The 16,727-nt window shown below is 56.8% G+C and overlaps 7 protein-coding genes across 7 annotated transcripts; 5 read left to right on the top strand and 2 right to left on the bottom strand.

Moving 5' to 3' along the window:
- Nucleotides 1-446: 446 nt before the first annotated feature.
- On the bottom strand, nt 447-1,853 carry CDEST_07142 (Putative zn(2)Cys(6) fungal-type DNA-binding domain-containing protein; the record flags this gene model as incomplete). Its single annotated transcript, XM_062923301.1, has 1 exon — nt 447-1,853. The coding sequence occupies one exon, from the start codon at nt 1,851-1,853 to the stop codon at nt 447-449; it is 1,407 nt and encodes a 468-aa protein (XP_062779352.1).
- Nucleotides 1,854-2,982: 1,129 nt separating this feature from the next.
- CDEST_07141 (Putative RTA-like protein) lies at nt 2,983-4,493 on the bottom strand. Its single transcript, XM_062923300.1, has 2 exons — nt 3,997-4,493; nt 2,983-3,862 (listed from the first exon to the last, which is right to left on the bottom strand). Exons 1-2 carry the CDS (start codon nt 4,163-4,165, stop codon nt 3,150-3,152), a joined length of 882 nt encoding a protein of 293 aa, XP_062779351.1. The 5' UTR covers nt 4,166-4,493; the 3' UTR covers nt 2,983-3,149.
- Nucleotides 4,494-7,484: 2,991 nt separating this feature from the next.
- CDEST_07140 (uncharacterized protein) lies at nt 7,485-7,979 on the top strand (the record flags this gene model as incomplete). Its single annotated transcript, XM_062923299.1, has 1 exon — nt 7,485-7,979. The coding sequence occupies one exon, from the start codon at nt 7,485-7,487 to the stop codon at nt 7,977-7,979; it is 495 nt and encodes a 164-aa protein (XP_062779350.1).
- Nucleotides 7,980-9,256: 1,277 nt separating this feature from the next.
- CDEST_07139 (Putative cupredoxin) lies at nt 9,257-10,147 on the top strand. Its single transcript, XM_062923298.1, has 2 exons — nt 9,257-9,756; nt 9,824-10,147. The coding sequence occupies exons 1-2, from the start codon at nt 9,388-9,390 to the stop codon at nt 10,025-10,027; spliced, it is 573 nt and encodes a 190-aa protein (XP_062779349.1). The 5' UTR covers nt 9,257-9,387; the 3' UTR covers nt 10,028-10,147.
- Nucleotides 10,148-11,032: 885 nt separating this feature from the next.
- On the top strand, nt 11,033-13,012 carry CDEST_07138 (Putative glycoside hydrolase, family 43, concanavalin A-like lectin/glucanase domain superfamily). Its single transcript, XM_062923297.1, has 2 exons — nt 11,033-12,791; nt 12,853-13,012. Exons 1-2 carry the CDS (start codon nt 11,093-11,095, stop codon nt 12,978-12,980), a joined length of 1,827 nt encoding a protein of 608 aa, XP_062779348.1. The 5' UTR covers nt 11,033-11,092; the 3' UTR covers nt 12,981-13,012.
- Nucleotides 13,013-13,439: 427 nt separating this feature from the next.
- On the top strand, nt 13,440-14,282 carry CDEST_07137 (Putative glutathione S-transferase, Thioredoxin-like superfamily, glutathione transferase family; the record flags this gene model as incomplete). Its single annotated transcript, XM_062923296.1, has 1 exon — nt 13,440-14,282. One exon carries the CDS (start codon nt 13,440-13,442, stop codon nt 14,280-14,282), a length of 843 nt encoding a protein of 280 aa, XP_062779347.1.
- Nucleotides 14,283-14,957: 675 nt separating this feature from the next.
- On the top strand, nt 14,958-16,714 carry CDEST_07136 (Putative proline dehydrogenase domain, proline oxidase family, FAD-linked oxidoreductase). The gene is made up of 2 exons (XM_062923295.1): nt 14,958-15,591; nt 15,663-16,714. The coding sequence occupies exons 1-2, from the start codon at nt 14,996-14,998 to the stop codon at nt 16,519-16,521; spliced, it is 1,455 nt and encodes a 484-aa protein (XP_062779346.1). The 5' UTR covers nt 14,958-14,995; the 3' UTR covers nt 16,522-16,714.
- Nucleotides 16,715-16,727: the final 13 nt, after the last annotated feature.

Genomic DNA, 16,727 nt, shown 5'->3' with positions numbered 1-16,727 from the left:
CGGACTTTTGGGGGAATTGTTTTGGCGCTGCGGTGGCGCAAAGCCCGAAGTTGAGACGGGACGCGCGCACCGGTTCGTTCCATGATTTTCCTGGGCAGAACAGCAGCTACATGGACTGGATGCTCGTCAGATCCGTCCGACGATTAGTCAGTCTTTCTCTCTCTCTCTCCCTGTGTGTGCGTGTGTGTATGTGTGTGTAAGGGACCCTCTGTCTCAGTCTCCGTCTCAGTCGTCGTCACTGCTCGCGTTGTCGCAACAACTCGGGCCTTGGAAGACGTGCAGCTCTTAAAACAGGGTCGTCTGCCGTCATATCCTGTGGTGGACGCAGGAGGACGGTTTGGCTGCCGTTTGCCGATGGAACAAGGTTTCCTATCCTTTGATTTTTCGTGTCTTGGAGGGGGGGGGGGGGGGGGGGGGGGTTGTCTCTCTTCTCACGCCTTTGCCCGTCATCCCGTGTGCCCTCCGAGCACGGAGAGGGGGAAGGCGAGCCACTCGGACCAGTAGTCGCCGAGGTGGGAGGCGACGGCGCGGATGAGGAACTCGCCGGCGTCGGCAAAGATCCAAAAGTTGCGGCACCAGTGCAGCAGGACGGCGTAGAAGGCGAGGATGACGAGGGCCTCGGGGCGGCGCTGCTTGAGAACGTCGATGAAGCCGGTGGTGACGCGGACGCCAAAGGACATGACAGAGGCGGACTGGTGGGTGCTCCGCTCGGAGATGCTGCGGTAGATGGCGTACGAGTGGCGCAGGGTCTCGGCGGCGTCGCGGCAGGCCTGCAGCGAGGCTGGGCCCAGGTCGGCCTGGTCGAGCATGCGGTGGAGGATGTCGACCTCGGAGGGTTCGTGGTCGGCGGGGCGGCGGGACTCGAGGAAGTCGATGAAGCGCTTGGCGCCGGACTCGCGGATGACGTGCCAGGAGCGGCTCGTGACGGTGCTGACGCCGCGGTGGAGGTTGAGGTAGCCGGCGAACTGGTCGAGGAAGGCGTTGAAGTCGTGGCGGTTGGCGCGCAGGGTGTCGCAGAGCAAATGGGTGCCGAGGGTGGAGGCGAAGAGGAACATGGGGATGCAGGTGTCGTCCGAGATGTCCTCCTTGGCGACGTTGAAGAGCACGAGGGCGCGGGTCTGCAGCTGGGTGGCCTGGTGGCGGTAGTAGTCGGCGCGGTCCGGGTGCAGGTCGGCCATGTGCAGGGCGGACAGGCCGAGCAGGACGTCCATGAGGTAGGGGGCGTTGAGGGCGCACTCGAGGTTCATGTCGACGAGGGGCTTCAAAAAGTCGTCGGCGCACATGAAGACGTCCATGTTGGTCTCGAGGTGGTGCAGCAGGCGCATGTGCTCGAGGGTGAAGAACTGGCCGTTGGCGGGGCTGGCGACCTCGCGGTCGACGTCGGAGCGCATGATGAAGTCGTTGACGACGGCGGTGATGGAGGGTGAGGTGGCTACGGCGGGCATGCTGCCGGCATTGATGAGGCTGCCGCTGTTGCTGCTGCTGTTACCACCACCGCCGTCGCCGATGCCGCCGCCGCCGGTACCGCCGGAGCTGGCCGGGCTGTGGCCGGCGACGACGAAGCCTCGCTTGGCGGGGACGGAGGAGGCGGCAGAGCGGGCGGAGGCCGGCAGGGAGTCGAGATAGGAGCAATGACGCTCGGCGGTCGCGCAGTTGACGCAAGCCGGGCGCGTCTCGTCGCACTTGACATGCCGGCGCTTACACTCCTTGCACCCGTTGCGAGACTTCTTGTGCGCGCGGCGGAGCTTGATCTCGGCGGCGGTCGTGCCGGGGGTGCTCGGGGGGGTGTCGCCACCATTGGCCGAGCCGTCGCCAAGAGCCGGCGCCGGGTGATTGCGCGTCTGGGGCGCCATGGTGGATGGTTTTGGGGGGGGGGGATGTCTTAGGATGTCCACGCAGAGCAAGAGGAAGAGGGCGAGGAGGGAAAGAGAAGGAAGATCTCAAGGCGAGAGGCGGGCCATTGGATGAGTGAGAAGTGATCCAGCTGTGTTAAAGAGCAGCACACCGGTAAGTGCTCTGTAGAGGTGTAGGTTGAACTGACTTGGCCGGCAGTCTGATGCGGCGGCGGCGGCGACGGGGCTCTGTTTGTATTAAGACCGGATTTCCCTTGGACTTTTGTTTTTGTTTTATTTTTGTCCAACAAAAAAACCCCGAGTTCAGCCCTTTTTCGGTGGGGGTGGAAGGGAGAGTAAAGGAGGGAGAGGCTGCTGCTGAATACCCGTAAAGATATGCTTCTCTGGGCTGGGTCAACAGGTATTCCCTACTCTGTACAGGTGCGTAGTGTCGGAATGCACCAATGACGAGGAAATCGCATAACGGGGTGGGGCCTCTAATACACGGGTTTGGTTTCGTCTTTTTTAACAGTGGATCCCCGGTAGCCACCAGTAGGCGTTTTTACGGGCAGACGCACCGCTGCAAGGGCCTGCGAAGGTGGTTCCAGGCCACTTTATAGCGCGATGCGCCACAAATACAACGTACTGCGCCTGCCGTAGGCCACGCGGCCTTCCATGTCGAGCTTGGAATCGGGCTTCTGTAATGGTAAGGTAGGCAGGTACCGCCGTAGGTATGGAGATGGTATGGCTATTTCCGATCCAATGATAATTCCGCTCGACTTGGATTACACCGCGATTCTCCTCAATCTGTCCATCGGCAGCTTGGAACCCTCCATGATACAGGGGCATAGCACTTTCATCTTCCTTCCTACCGGCTACGTGTGTGACCTAAGGAGGGATGCGCATCTTAGCCCATCTGTATTGCACAGTTGTGAGGTGCTTGCGTGCGTATGATGCATATTGCATCTACTAGAGGTTATTCCCATCCTAGCTCTCTTCAACTTTAGACTTCAAGGGGGTTTTATCAATGTGTTACAGAAGACAATAGGTAGTGTGTGATTAAGGTTTGTAGAAAAAAGCAAGACTTCGCCGACGAGTCAGCCGGTTAATAGTGGAGGGTCATAAAGGTCAAGAATAACTGGCATCTCCTGATATTTCGTAATAGATGGATGATTACTTATCCCCAGCTTCTCTCTGATTACATGTCCCGCTGTCCTTATTAACGAACGACCTGTCGTGGTTCGCTTGACAAGTTACTGGTCCCACACACAATTCATCACGAACCCCCCCCCCCCCATCCTCCGTCTCCCGGCTGCTTTACCGCATCGACTTGCCCTTGGCCACTCGCTGGCTTCCGTTCGTCTCCGCCGTCATGTCGTAGTTCTCCACGTCCGACGTCGACTGCGACCCTCCCTTCCGGATCTGGAACGCCGCCGGGAACCGGAACCCGAAGGCGACCATGACGAAGAACATGAGCGTCGCGTCGAACACGTACAGCGTCCACTCGTTCTGCAGCGGGTAGCCGTCGCTGCCCAGGACGTACTCGATCAGTCGGAAGATGGACCGCACCATGATGAAGGCGCTGACCGCGTACAGCATCCAGAGGCCCGACCGCCACGGCGACCGTCCGCTGGCCGACGCCTCGGTCGGGTACTTGGCCAGCCGCACGTGGAACATGATGGCCGTCACCCAGAAGATGCCGAACAGCACGATCTGGATCACGAGACCCGCCACGATGAGGTTCTGCCCCATGTCCTGGCTGCCGTCCTTGACCATGAGCCCTGCGCCGCTCGCCTGCACGAGGAACGAGAAGACGTCGCCCGTCACGAAGATGCGTGTGAGCCAGTTGATCCGGATCACCGACAGCGACTCGCCGTGCACGCTGCGGATGATGCGGCCCAGCGTCATGTACACCGACGCCGCGAAGAGCGCCGGCGCCACCAGGATCGTCACGCTCTGCATCACGTACGGCCCGATCTCGCCCGTCTTCTCGCGCGCGATCGCCCGTCCTGCATATCCAATGATTTCCACTGTGAACCGCCAACTCCTGTCAGCCGTCATGGTCTACATAGTACGGGCTTTGCTGCCGGGATGGGTCCATCTTGGAATGAGTGGGTGGTCACCGTCGACCCCGAGGAGCAAAAAGAAGGAAAAAATAACTTACAAAGACCGCCGATGCAAAAGACGATGCAGAACCACGTCTTTGTCCTCGCAATCTTCCACGCGTGGAAGAGCGTCACCAGGACGAAGAGCACCTCGAAGATGATGGCCGCTACGAGGCTCGGCACGTAGTGCCAGAGGTAGTACCCATTGTACGACTGTAGCTCGGGCATTGTGTGGCTTTGGTTGCGGTCGTGAGATGAATGGGTAGATGGATGAATGGATCTTCGGCTTTCCTCCCTATTTCGTGTTGTTACCGCGTCGAGTAGCGAGTGGGCTGTGTTGTTGAACGGGGTGTTGGCTCGGTTGCGTCGAGATGGTGACGACGATTGCTTCAGGTGTTCCGGCCGCTTGTAATCTTGTCCTGGCCCGTTCGTGTTGTAGCAAGCATCCGCCAAGGCTCAAGGGGGACACTCGACGTCTGGCCATCTTTATAGGGGGCCTCTGGGGAAGAGATTTGCTTGTCTCCAGACCCGTGATTCAACGCTTTCTCGACGCCATCCCCATACGCGTTTGAACCCCCAGGGAGGGGTGGCGGCCAAAGTCCTACAGAAGCTTGTCTGATAGTGAGGCCCACCCGTCCGGCTTCCCCATGAGGACGGATACGTGGAAGGAATCTCGTCTGATTGGCCTATCGGACAACCCTTGCTAGCCCTGTTGGTGGATCGTGCCGAATGCCACTATCGGACTGCGAATCACGTCTTGGCCCATACGCGTATGCGGGGATGAACAATCCGGAGGAGGCTGAGGGCATGACTCTGGACCTCCTCCACCAGCGCTCTTTGGTTCTCTGTTGGCTGTAGAAAAGTACGGCTCTTTGATAAGGAGCGTTCCGTCGACGGGGGCTTACGTGTACTCCCACAAGGCTGCATTTACGTGTATTCGTGTTTACGAGGGACCCGGCCGTTGGGGGGGCGCATGTCAGAACTAAGTTGTGTCGCTGTTCTTCCCGTGCCAAATAACCCGGACGCCCTGCCAATTAGATAGATCGGAAATACTTTCCTCGGCGAGGAGAAAGGGGGCGGGAGACCTTGTATAGTGGTGCCCTTGACCCCTTCATCCTCCTGACGGAGGATGGCTAGTTGATGCCTGTGACATTAAAGAGAGTAGGAGAGCCAGCCATGAGCATTCCCAATACTTCTCTGCATCAGCGAAATTCTTTTTCCTCCAAACTTACTTCCACCAGGAAACCCTGGCTTTCATAATTTGCTCGGTTGCGCCATTCGCTGACTCGATTGTGGAAACATGCTGTGTTTTTGTCTTTCCTTTTTCTTTTTGCGGAGAATTCCACCTTCGACGACGGAACAGACGATAAATCAAGAATTTCGACTTCCATAACGCCCCTGGGACTGGCTGCTAGGTCCAGCCCTCTCCAACGGCGTGTTTATGAGCAATAATCGAGGGCTTTCCCTCCTCATTTCTTCCTTCTTTTTTTCCTCGGACAGTTGCCATCACCCGGCTGGCATGATCGGCCGGAGTCGCCGGTGCTTCACACCAGCCGTGGCCGCGACCGCCAGTGCCGGCGTCCCTATCCTCTCTCTACTCTCCGTGACTGCAGCCGGTGGAATACGGACTCGCTTGAAATTTACGGGCCCCAACTAAACGGGCTGAGCAATAGGCGAAAATCACCCATTTTCTTTTTTTTCTGTCTTTTTTACGAACTTAGCAGTTACTGTCTGCTGTAACACCCTGATAAATACCATGAAATTCTAGGCTTCAAGTGAGCCACGTCTTCCCGAGAGTTGGGGATAACCTCTATGGCTCATACTGGGGGTATAAGATGCGGCCCCGATCGGCTGTTAGACAGCTTGGGTACGGACTCGGGCCCGCCGCCTTGATGCGTCGTAGGTTCTCGCTGGCCTTGGCAGCGGAGCGGACACCGGCCTCATGTGTCATCTGCGGTGAGTCTTCCACTTGCTACCCATTTCATAGGTCGGCTCGCTTCAAATGAGTTTATTTGAAGAGGGTCCGGCCCGCATTGGACTAGCAAGGATCTGGAATACTGCAGAAGAGTATGGCAGATAGCCAGAGCCGCAATCGGCCTACTGGCGCAAGTGGTGATTGTTGCAGCGTCGTGATCGCTGCAAATGTCGCCAATATTTCTTACTAGATCCCCTCACCCCCCCCCCCCCCCCCCCCCCCCCCCCATCGTCCCCTTGTTATGGTAATTGTCATTTTCTTGGAAGATAACTCTTCCAGTGGCACTTACTAGTCGCACCTGAACTCTTCTGCCGCTGTTGTACGCCTTTGGTCCTCGGAGGCTGGAAAAGATGACCTGTCTCCCTTTCCAACGGCTTTGGCTTAATGGCACGCAGCTTTGGGATCCCTATTTACGACCTCCATGCACATGCTGAGTGCGTTGGATGGTGGGAATTAATACATGCTCATCCCTTTCTATCACGTGAGATGCAGCCAGGGAAATGCGCAATTCTAAACAAAGTAGTACATTCAGGAAAGTAGGGGATGTTGCCTGCAGTTCGGCCGTTGCGAGCTATTTGATCTGTGGCTACACTCCTAAGAAGGATGTAGCGACAGACCATACCGCTACCGGGCGGCGAACACCGTGATCAGTCTCGATCCTTCTCCCGGCCCCGGCCCCGGCCCCTGCCCCTGCCTCACACAGTCCGGAACGAACTGCCGCGCCCTCTAACGCCACTTTGACTTGTCTATGAGATGCTTCTATTCGTTGTTGCGGTTCTTGGCCGCTGCTGCGATTAACTACGCGGGCTTGTATGACCTGGATTAACGCATATCCCTGGTGCGGATGGACCTCAAGTATGCAAAGGGCCGGGCTTACCACTTAAACATATTGCATAGGGATATGAACCTAATGAGAACCTGAGTGAGCCTAAATTAGAGATTCAGCACGAAACATATCCAGGGTGGAATTTGAGTTAGGAGCCATTTCCCGTTGTTTGGTCCAGAGGTAGTTGTCCCTACCACCACCAATAACATCACATTTTCGTACTGAGACCAGATGCCCGCCCAGCCCAGCCCAGCCCAGCCCAGCCCAGCCCAGCCTAGCTGGCCCCTACCGGGGCGATGACAACCGCTACAATATATCTTTTTGTTGCATGACACTAGCCCATGTCCCAAACCGAGCTAGACGTCACCGTGCGGTAGTAGTGCCGAGCAGATCAGTCCGCCACAAACACATCGATGCAGGGGTTGTCGGCGAGAATAAAGAACAGGCGAAGTGATGTCAACGCGCTGGCTGCCAACTTTTTCTTGATAATCGGATATCACATATCCCGTATCCCAAAAACAAAAATAAACGTTGCGGGCAAAGCCACCTACAGCATAGACCGAGTATCTTCAACCCTCCCTGCCGAGAAAACCCTGACAACGAACGCAACCCGCTGCATCCAGCCCATTTCGATCTCCAAGCATCTTGGTTCTACCCCACACGGATCCCACCTCCCCTCATTCCTACCTCTCTACCCTTATCTTCCTCTTTTCTCTACGGGCCACCTCACCTCGTCGCATACACCCATGTCGTCCCCGTCGCCGGAAGAGAAGCAGACGCAGAAGGACAAGGTTATCGCGCAGGCGACCGCCAAGCTCCAAGAGGCGCAGCAGGAGGCCGAGTCGGCCGCGGAGGCCCGTCGCCGCGCCGAGGGGGTCGAGGACCCTGAGGAGAAGAAGAAGATCTTAGCCGAGGCGGCGGAGCACGAAAAGAAGTCAAAGTCCCTTGCAAAGCAGTCGCAGCGCCTGCAGAGCGGCGTCTGGCAGGGCGGTATCGGCGGCGCGGGCATTGGTGCTGGGGTCGGCACGGGTTTGGGCGCCGGCGTGGGGACGCTGGTCGGCACTGTCGTTGGGGGCGTCACGGCGATCCCGACCACGGGGTTGGGACTCCTTGTCGGTGCCGGGACCGGGGCGATTCATGGGCCCTGGTACAAGTTGGACCAGGAGAAGAAGAAGGAGGCGGGCGAGGAAGGGGGAGAGGCTGCCGCAGAGGATGAGAAGGATGGGAAGGGCGACAAGTGAACTGCGCCGTTCTTTTTCCTTTTTTGATTTCTCTCGTCGCTCTCTTCAGAGGTGACAAGACGGTTCACGGAGAGGGGGGTTGGCTGGAATTCGATGCATCTTTCGTTTTAGTATCATGTATCACGGCCGACGATGATGTTCGCTGCTTGATTTGGTATCATATTTTTGCATAGCGAGGCAGCAACGGGCACACTTAACGCAGTTTAAAAGGAGCGGAACTATAGGCAATCAGGATTTCTAGTTTGGTCGGCGTGGACACCTTTCGCAGTCCAGACTCCCACTCTTCTTTTTGAACCTATGAAACCAAATATTCAAGCGTGTGCCAAAACACTAGTGCTAAGAATGTGACTTCTGGCCTAAACACGCCGATTCCGGGGATCTTCTATGAAACCTACGTAACGAGTACACATTTTCAAGACGCGAGTTCAACGAGACGACTTCCACACTTGTACCGTCATGCCGATACGCTGTACAGTGCATGCCCATTCCTCGGCCAGAGCTAGCTCTCTCCCAGTCAATAAGTGCAGATAGCCAAATGACGAGCTTAAAGTACGATAATACGTCTCGTCAGGTCTCACTCCAGGGCAAAAACAGCAGAATCCTTCCTAGTCGCGGAACGAGTTTTTGTTTCTAATAGATCCCCAAAAACGATGGAATCCACTTACACATGAGCTGAATGTTAGCCCTGGATCTGTAATAGTGTCCAAAATTAGACGCAGGCGAAGTGTTCATCTCATCAATGGGGCGGAGTTTTGGCAGATGGGCTTCGCCACGCCATCCGGTCCAACAACCCGCTGCTAGGGTACCGCACACAACGCCATGGTCAGCCGCCATTTTCCGCCGTCAGCATTCCTTTTCCCGCAGCTGCTGCGCGGCAAGCAGCCAGTCATCTTGCAGTCCTGTCTCGGCTGCGTGAGGTTCCAGCGTCAGGGAGGATTTAGTGCTGCTTGTGTTTCCCCTCGGACCACCGGCCTTCCGGCTCAGGCTTAGAGGCGACACAGACTAAGTATTTCGGGGCATTTCTTTTTCGCGCTTAGAACGCATGGCCAACTGCGAACTGCCAACTGGGAGACGTGAGCCGCGTCGTGGAAGAGGATCGTTCCGTAGGGCTGTACAGCGACGCGGCGACGCCATGAGCTGGGCAACATGAATCCATGATGGATTCGGAGGGAGCATTTTCTGAAACTTGTATATAAGAAACCGATACGTCTGTCCATCTATTGCTCTTCTTTCTTCATCACACAGCATAGCAAACAGCAAATTCATCTTTTCAGAACCTCACCTATCTCGCTATCTCTATTTCCCTCCATTTCCCAGAATTTTCTTCTCACTTGTTTCCACAAGAATAATTCATTAGTCGCCGCTTACTTTTTGAGAGAGATAAGAAGCCACAAAAGCCTCGGCCAGAATGTTCTCCATCAAGACCCTCTCCACCGTTCTCCTGGCCGCCATCGCCGCCACCGTCTCGGCCGCTCCGACTAACACAGTCGGCACCAAGACGCCGTCCCGCACGACCCACCTCACCGGTGTCACTCACTCCGTCGTTGCCGGCCTCGGCGGCCTCCGCTTCGACCCGGACAACGTCGTCGCTGAGATTGGTGACGTTGTCGAGTGGCACTTCCTGCCTCGCAACCACTCGGTCGTCCAGTCCAGCTTCGCTGACCCTTGCGTGCCCCTCGCCGACGGCACCTCCTTCTTCTCCGGCTTCAACTTCTTCACCCCCGAAGGCCAGGCCGACAACGTCTTCCAGGTCGTCGTCGAGGACCGCAAGCCTATCGTAAGTCTTGTCCCTTGTTGGACGGTGTTATTGGACGATGCCATGGGGACTGACACTCTTCTTATAGTGGTACTACTGTGCTCAGAACGTCGGCCAGCATTGCTCCTCCGGCATGGTTGGCGTCATCAACCAGAACTTTGACAGCCCCGACTTCACCCTCGCCAAGCACAAGGCCTTGGCTGCCCAGAAGGGCGATGCCATTATCCCTGCTGTCCAGCAGGGCGGCTACGTCATTCCCAACCCCAACCCGCTCGGAGGCTTCAAGCTCTAAATGTCGAGGCGTGAAACTGTCAGGAATAGGAGAGGAGGGAGTTTTCTTTGTTGAAGACGTGTTGCATCACGGCGGCGGGAACTTGCATACGGCGGCGTTATATTGATTCTTGGTTGCTGGTCGAATTAAGCTGTAGAATCTATCATCATTCTCTTGAATAGGTGACTTTTTGCTTTCCATTCATATGATTCATGCTCCCTCTTGAGTATCACGCTGTTACCATTCTGATTCCGCTATAAAAGCTCTCAAGGACATTGATCAGATGACAGAGTGCCGTCCATAGACTGGTACTCTTCACATGTGTTTCTGAGCCAACGACTGCCAGAACGAGAGTAAAAATTGTAAAGCCTGACGAGGGCCATTGATTCGACTTGCTTACTTTATAGTTGACCCTCCATAGGGAACAGTTCACCACAAACAAGCTTATTACTGACCACATTTCCTCCCCATATGCTTAGACGTGAGCAACCAAAAGGCCTTCGGCTGACGGATGAGTAATGGCGGACTAAGAGTCGGGCTATCCAGCGAGGCCATTTCTCTAACTCACACCGCCCTAGGGTTTTCATCTGTTCCGAGAATTACACCTGAGTACCCAGAAACTCCTAAAGAGCCGTAAAAGCGCCAACCGGCACGATCTGATTTGTCGGTGGTTTGTAACCGCAGGAAGAGACATCCGTGGCCTCGCGAGCCCTTGCATTATACGGCGTCCACCTGCATGCGCTTACCCCGGCTTGTTGGGGAATGGCCTCATGCAGTCAGTAGTTTACCCGCACAAGCACGACGTTATCACTGGGACAACAACAGTAGTGGTATGCGACTTGTGCGGGGTTCTGGGGTTCTTGATGGTATCTAACCAATCCTCCACTGACAACCCCGCTTCCAATTCCGCCACTATTTGAGGAGAATAGCCATATCTAGAATCGAATTGGCGGAAGAAATTAAGGGGGAAAAGATGTCCTCGCTCTCGCTCTCGCGCCTATTGACACCACAGGCCAAGCCGGAAAACTCGCACTTGCCGGCACATCGTTCTGTCTGCAGAACCTCCTATGGGAATGTACTTAATATATGGCCGGACCTCTAAGGTCAGAGAGTGAGAGGGGGGCAGGAAAGAGATGCTTACAGCTGAGGAAACGTTTCCTGGTGAGAACCTCCCTGCCATCAATGCGCCTCCTCAGCCTCTTCTGGCTGTCAGCTATCACCCTGGCGACCCACGGCCAGTCTCAGGTCAACAAGACCTTCACCAACCCAGTTCTACCCGGGTGGAACTCGGATCCCAGTTGCACCTTTGTGAAAGAGTGGGAAAACACGTTTTTCTGCACAGTATCATCATTCTTGGCTTTCCCAGGCATCCCGGTGTACGCCAGTAAAGACTTGGTCAACTGGAAGCTTGCCAGCAACGCACTCACGCGGCCCGAGCAAGTCCCAGAGCTGTACAGGAACTCGGGACAGAACGAGGGAATATGGGCATCCACGATCCGTTTCCGCGATGGGACCTTCTACCTAATCACTTCGTACGTGTCTTGGTATGATGGATGGGGCCCGAAGATCCTACTCTTCACCACTACAGACCCCTACGATGATGCATCCTGGACGGGCCCGTTGCATGTGGAGAACCCGGCAAACGACATCGACCCTGACATCTTCTGGGACGACGGCAAGGTCTTCATGTCTGTAGCTGCTGGAATCTACATCAGCGAGATCGACCTCACTACCGGCGCGGCGACCGAGCCCATCAAAGTCTGGAACGGGACGGGGGACCGCAACCCAGAAGGCCCGCATCTGTATCGAAAGGACGACTACTACTACCTCCTGATCGGCGAGGGCGGCACAGAGACGAACCACTCCGTCACGATCGCCCGGTCGAGAGAGATAGCCGGCCCCTACGAGGGTGCGCCGCACAACCCCATCCTCACGGCCAAGGACACGGATCTGTATTTCCAAACGGTCGGTCACGCCGACCTCTTCCAGGACGCCTCCGGAAACTGGTGGGGCATCGCGCTGGCCACCCGGTCCGGCCCCGCGTGGGAGATATACCCCATGGGCCGCGAAACGGTCCTCTTCGCGGTCGACTGGAAAGACGGTGAGTGGCCGTTCCTCGACGTCGTCCGCGGCACCATGACAGGGCCTCTGCCGCCCGTTAACATGGACATCCCGGGAGACGGTCACTGGATTGACGAGCCGGACGTCGTCGACTTCGCGCCGGGGTCGGAGCTCCCGAGGCACTTCTTCTTCTGGCGGCCGCCCAAGACGTCGCTCTTCACCATCTCGCCACATGGGCAGCCAAACACGTTGGCAATTTCCCCCTCGCCCGTCAATCTGTCCGCAATCCCCGCTTTCGAGCCAAAGGAGGATGGTCTTGGGTTCATTGCCCGCAAACAAAGCGCGACCCTTTTTAACTACACGGTCGACGTTTCGTTCAACCCTGAAGTGGAAGAGGAAGAGGCGGGCATTTCGGTGTTTCTGACGCAGGCACAACATATTGATCTGGGGATCGTTAACTTGCAGGCCTGCTCCGGTACAACATTCATCCCGCGGTTTCGGTTCCGCGTCGAAGCATCAGGCAAGCCGAACATCACCGTCCCCGAGACCGTCGTCGTGCCGGTCCCCAAAGAGTGGAGGTCGGAACCGATACGGTTGTCCGTCTCGGCTGTTAGTGACACCGAGTACGTGTTCGGTGCGGCTCCTGCGGCAAGACCGGAAGAATACAAAGAAATCGGCTCGGCAAGCGCCCTCATCGTTTCCGGAGGCAGCGGGCCTTTTACTGGTGAGTGATTCTGAGCAAATGTGTGGGCGGATATTTACTGACACACCTACCTACTCCGCAGGCACTGTCGTTGGCGCTTATGCCACCAACAATGGCGGCCAGGGGAAGACTCCGGCCTATTTCAGTCGGTGGAGATACACTCCTGTTGCGCAAAAGATTGAACAAGACACTCTAGTACCGGCAAAGTAGATTACTTGAGAGATTAAACCTATTGTTTGCAAGGTTCACTTTGAGTTGTTAAGCCAATCCTACGGGTATACAAATGCTTCCGTATAAGGTACACTCTACGTCTTTGCAGCGCTTTCAACGTTAGTTATTTCAAGGGCACACTATGACAGAAAATTCTAATTCTGGAAAAGTTCATTGCAATTGGGCCAGTGTCGTACGCCTAGATATGCTTGGAATCCTGAAGCCACGGATCGGCGGAGACGGACCCGAAGTGGACCCTATCCGGCGCCGACCCTTTGGAGGGCCGGTTCTCCGCATTTCGGCGCGTCTCCAAAAGCACAATCACTATCACGTCATTGGCGGACTCACGTCATCGGTCATAACCTGCCATTCTACACCACTCCAGAGGAAGTCCTCACCAACTCCACCCGAAACACTTCACGTTCGTCATCCCCAACGTTCAAACCAAAAATCCACACCATGGCAAACGTCGACACGTCGATCGGCGCTCGCACCACCGGCGCGGCAGCCCGGTTCGCGGCCGAGCACTCGGAAGAGCATCCGCTGAAGCTCTACGGCGGCTGGTTCTGCCCATTCGTGCAGCGGTCTTGGATCGTCCTGCACGAGAAGCAGATTCCGCACCAGTACGTCGAGATCAACCCTTACAAGAAGGATCCCGAGTTTCTGAGGATGAACCCTCGGGGCCTGGTTCCGACACTGGCCGTCCCCGTGGACGTCAAGGGCAACGAGCAGAGGCCACTCTACGACAGCACAGTGGTGTCCGAGTACCTCAACGAGGCCTACTCGGGTAACAACTACGGTCCGCATCTTCTCCCGGAGGCGCCGTATGACCGCGCCAGATGTAGGCTGTGGATAGACCACATCAACTCGCGCATCGTGCCGGGGTTCTACAAGTTCATCCAGCACACGCCAGAGAAGGAATACAGCATAGAACAGGCGCGAGACGAATTCCTGGAAAATATCAAAACGTTCACCAAGGAGATGGACCCCGAGGGGCCTTGGTTTCTCGGCAAAACATTCAGTCTCGTCGACGTCATGCTTGCCCCATGGGCGATGCGCTTGTTCCTATTCGACCATTACAAGCCGGGTGGCCTCGGAATTCCAACTGAAAGTGAAAATGAGGACGACGAAAAGACCTGGAAGAGATGGAGGCAGTGGTATGATGCCATTCAAGAGAGACAGAGTGTGAAGAGTACGCTCAGCGACAAGGATGCCTACATCGAGGTATACAAGCGATACGCCGAAGACAAGACGAACTCGATGGTCGGGCAGGCAACGAGAAGTGGAAAGAACTTGCCCTAGGTACTGCATCCTCGGTTCTGCCGTACATTCTTCTGCTCTTGAACAAAATAGCCGATGTATGTACCCCTCAGATGAGCATGACTTCGGGGTCATGGTTACACTGCAGCCAGAAGAAACGTGGACGGCTAGACGGAGATAGAAACGAACAACATTTCAGTTAGTCAAGGAATGCCTCATGATAGGGTCTTAGCTGACAGTCGTGGCACTCGTATCGTCTCTCGCATCGTGCGTACTCCCTACCACCATCGGCCCCCTCTCCGACTCAACCTTCCGGATCTTAAACCGAAGACGCCCAAACATCCGTCCCCCCACACCCACCAATGTCGGGTTCCGGGCCCGGTAAGTTTCAGGCCATCCAGGCAGGCATCATGCCAATGTTCGACCGAGCACTGCAAACAGGCCTATCTGGTCACCTCGTGACAGCGTACAGCTGGCTATCTTACCCCGCGTTGTGAGCGGGGTATCGATAAGCTGGCGGGCAAACATCCACGTGGCTATGGTCACTGAGTTTCCCAGTCCAGTGTACGCATCAGACGGCTCCGGTGTCGTTGCGAGCCGATGGAGCAGGTGTGTGCTGACTGGTGTGAGTGACTGAGTTTGGTGTAAGTGGCGCTGAGGGCAACTCACCTGGAGGCCACGATGTGTAACAACTTAAAGGCAAACCGTCCGCTCGAGGACGTATCACTGCGTACGAAACAACCACAGAAATTATCATGATGAAACTCTCATACTGCAACGCCTCTCTCACGGCGAGAACCCCTCTGAAGCGCTATGTTACAGCTGCCCCTTCCCTGCCCTGTTCGAGATCCGTCTCGACCGCCCCCTTGGTTGTCGAGAAGGGCGTTGGAACTGCAGCTCCGTCCACCTTGGCAGCTCTGCCTACACCGGTCCTCATGAGGTCCCTTTTGGTCGCTGCCATCTCTTCCAAGCCGATGCTTCTCGGCCCATCACTCTCGGTCCTGTCGTTCCTCACAAGACCGAACAGAGGGTACTTCACCGACGTCGACCGGAACCCAGTGCTCCACGCGTTGTTGAAGGGCGTCTTCTACAAGCAGTTCTGCGCGGGAGAGACGCCAAGAGAGGCGAAAGACACCATGCGCCACCTGCGGTTCATGGGCTTCCGCGGCACGATCCTCACGTACGCAAAAGAAACCATTTTCGATGCAAAGACGAACACGGAGCACGGTCTGGGCATCGACTCAGAGGAAGACGCCGCGAAGAATGGCCACTGTTCCACCATCGAGTCGTGGAGAAAGGGGGCGTTGGAGACGGTCGATCTGCTCAGCGATGGAGACCAACTGGCCTTGAAGTGAGGTCCCCCCTTCCCCCCTGCCTTTGGTCGCAGAGACGGTTCAGATGCTAATGTGACGGCATCTACAGACTCACAGGAGCCGGCCCTCGCGTCACGGAAGCCTTCGCGGCCGGACGGCTGCCGCCGCAGCAGATGATGGACGCCCTCGACGAGATCTGCCAGCGGTGCAAGGACCGCGGCGTCCGCCTCCTGCTAGACGCCGAGTCCCAACACTTCCAATGGGGCATCTTCCTCGCCGGCATGGAGCTCATGCGCAAGTTCAACCGTGACGCCGGCCGCGCCACGGTCTACAACACCTATCAGGCGTACCTGAAGAGCACGCCGGACACCCTCGCCGGGCACCTCGAGGCGGCGAGCCGGGAGGGCTTCACGCACGGCCTGAAGCTGGTCCGGGGCGCGTACATGAGCAGTGACGAGAGGTCGTTGATCCACGACACCAAGCGGGACACAGACGAGGCCTACGACAGCATCGCGCAGGGGGCCCTTAGGCGCCGGATCGGCGAGTTCGGCGCGCCAGGCGGGAAGCCGTTCCCGTCGCTCAACCTCTTCCTGGCGAGTCACAACAAGCGCAGCGTCGTGGCGGCCCACAAGATGCACCGGCAGAGGCTGGCGGACGGGCTGCCGACGGTGCCGGTGGGGTTCGCGCAGCTGCAGGGCATGTCGGACGAGGTCAGCTTCTCGCTGCTGCAGATGAAGGAGGAGGGGGGCGGCGGGACTGGAGGGCGGGGCCGGAACGCGTCGCCGCAGGTGTGGAAGTGCTCGACGTGGGGGAGCGTGGGCGAGTGCGCGGCGTATCTGCTGCGGAGGGCCGTGGAGAACAGGGATGCGGTCTCGAGGACGGTGGACGAGTATGCAGCTCTCAAGGCCGAGGCGGGCAGGCGGTTGAGGTCCAGGTTCGGCCGGTCTCGGCAGTCTGTAGGGCAGTGATGAGGTGGTCGTGGAGTATCTCGATGGCGGAGATCACGACGGATGCCCTCCCGATATCAAACCCCCCACCCGTGTGGTTGGATGGCGGGGGAGATCCCGGTTGATGTGTGGTGAGGGGTAGCTTTAGGGACAAAGGACAAGGACAAGGGTAGCTTTCTTCTCACAGTCGAGATCTTTAGGAGTTTGCCTGCTTGAATCAATTAGGA

This window comes from Colletotrichum destructivum, chromosome 4 (assembly GCF_034447905.1).
Source record: "Colletotrichum destructivum chromosome 4, complete sequence".
NCBI lineage: Eukaryota > Fungi > Ascomycota > Sordariomycetes > Glomerellales > Glomerellaceae > Colletotrichum > Colletotrichum destructivum.
Note: the sequence above shows the minus strand (reverse complement) of the source record. Positions and strands in the feature narration are given on the sequence as shown.

What these genes read in the sequence shown, in the direction of transcription:
- CDEST_07141 (XM_062923300.1), bottom strand. Translation starts at nt 4,165, where the DNA reads ATGCCCGAGCTACAGTCGTACAATGGGTACTACCTCTGGCACTACGTG. An exon ending in CTTTTGCATCGGCGGTCTTT is followed by an intron (nt 3,863 to 3,996) that starts GTAAGTTATTTT and finishes GGCGGTTCACAG; the next exon opens with TGGAAATCATTGGATATGCA.
- CDEST_07139 (XM_062923298.1), top strand. Translation starts at nt 9,388, where the DNA reads ATGTTCTCCATCAAGACCCTCTCCACCGTTCTCCTGGCCGCCATCGCC. An exon ending in TCGAGGACCGCAAGCCTATC is followed by an intron (nt 9,757 to 9,823) that starts GTAAGTCTTGTC and finishes CTCTTCTTATAG; the next exon opens with TGGTACTACTGTGCTCAGAA.
- CDEST_07138 (XM_062923297.1), top strand. Translation starts at nt 11,093, where the DNA reads ATGGCCGGACCTCTAAGGTCAGAGAGTGAGAGGGGGGCAGGAAAGAGA. An exon ending in AGGCAGCGGGCCTTTTACTG is followed by an intron (nt 12,792 to 12,852) that starts GTGAGTGATTCT and finishes CCTACTCCGCAG; the next exon opens with GCACTGTCGTTGGCGCTTAT.
- CDEST_07136 (XM_062923295.1), top strand. Translation starts at nt 14,996, where the DNA reads ATGATGAAACTCTCATACTGCAACGCCTCTCTCACGGCGAGAACCCCT. An exon ending in GGAGACCAACTGGCCTTGAA is followed by an intron (nt 15,592 to 15,662) that starts GTGAGGTCCCCC and finishes CGGCATCTACAG; the next exon opens with ACTCACAGGAGCCGGCCCTC.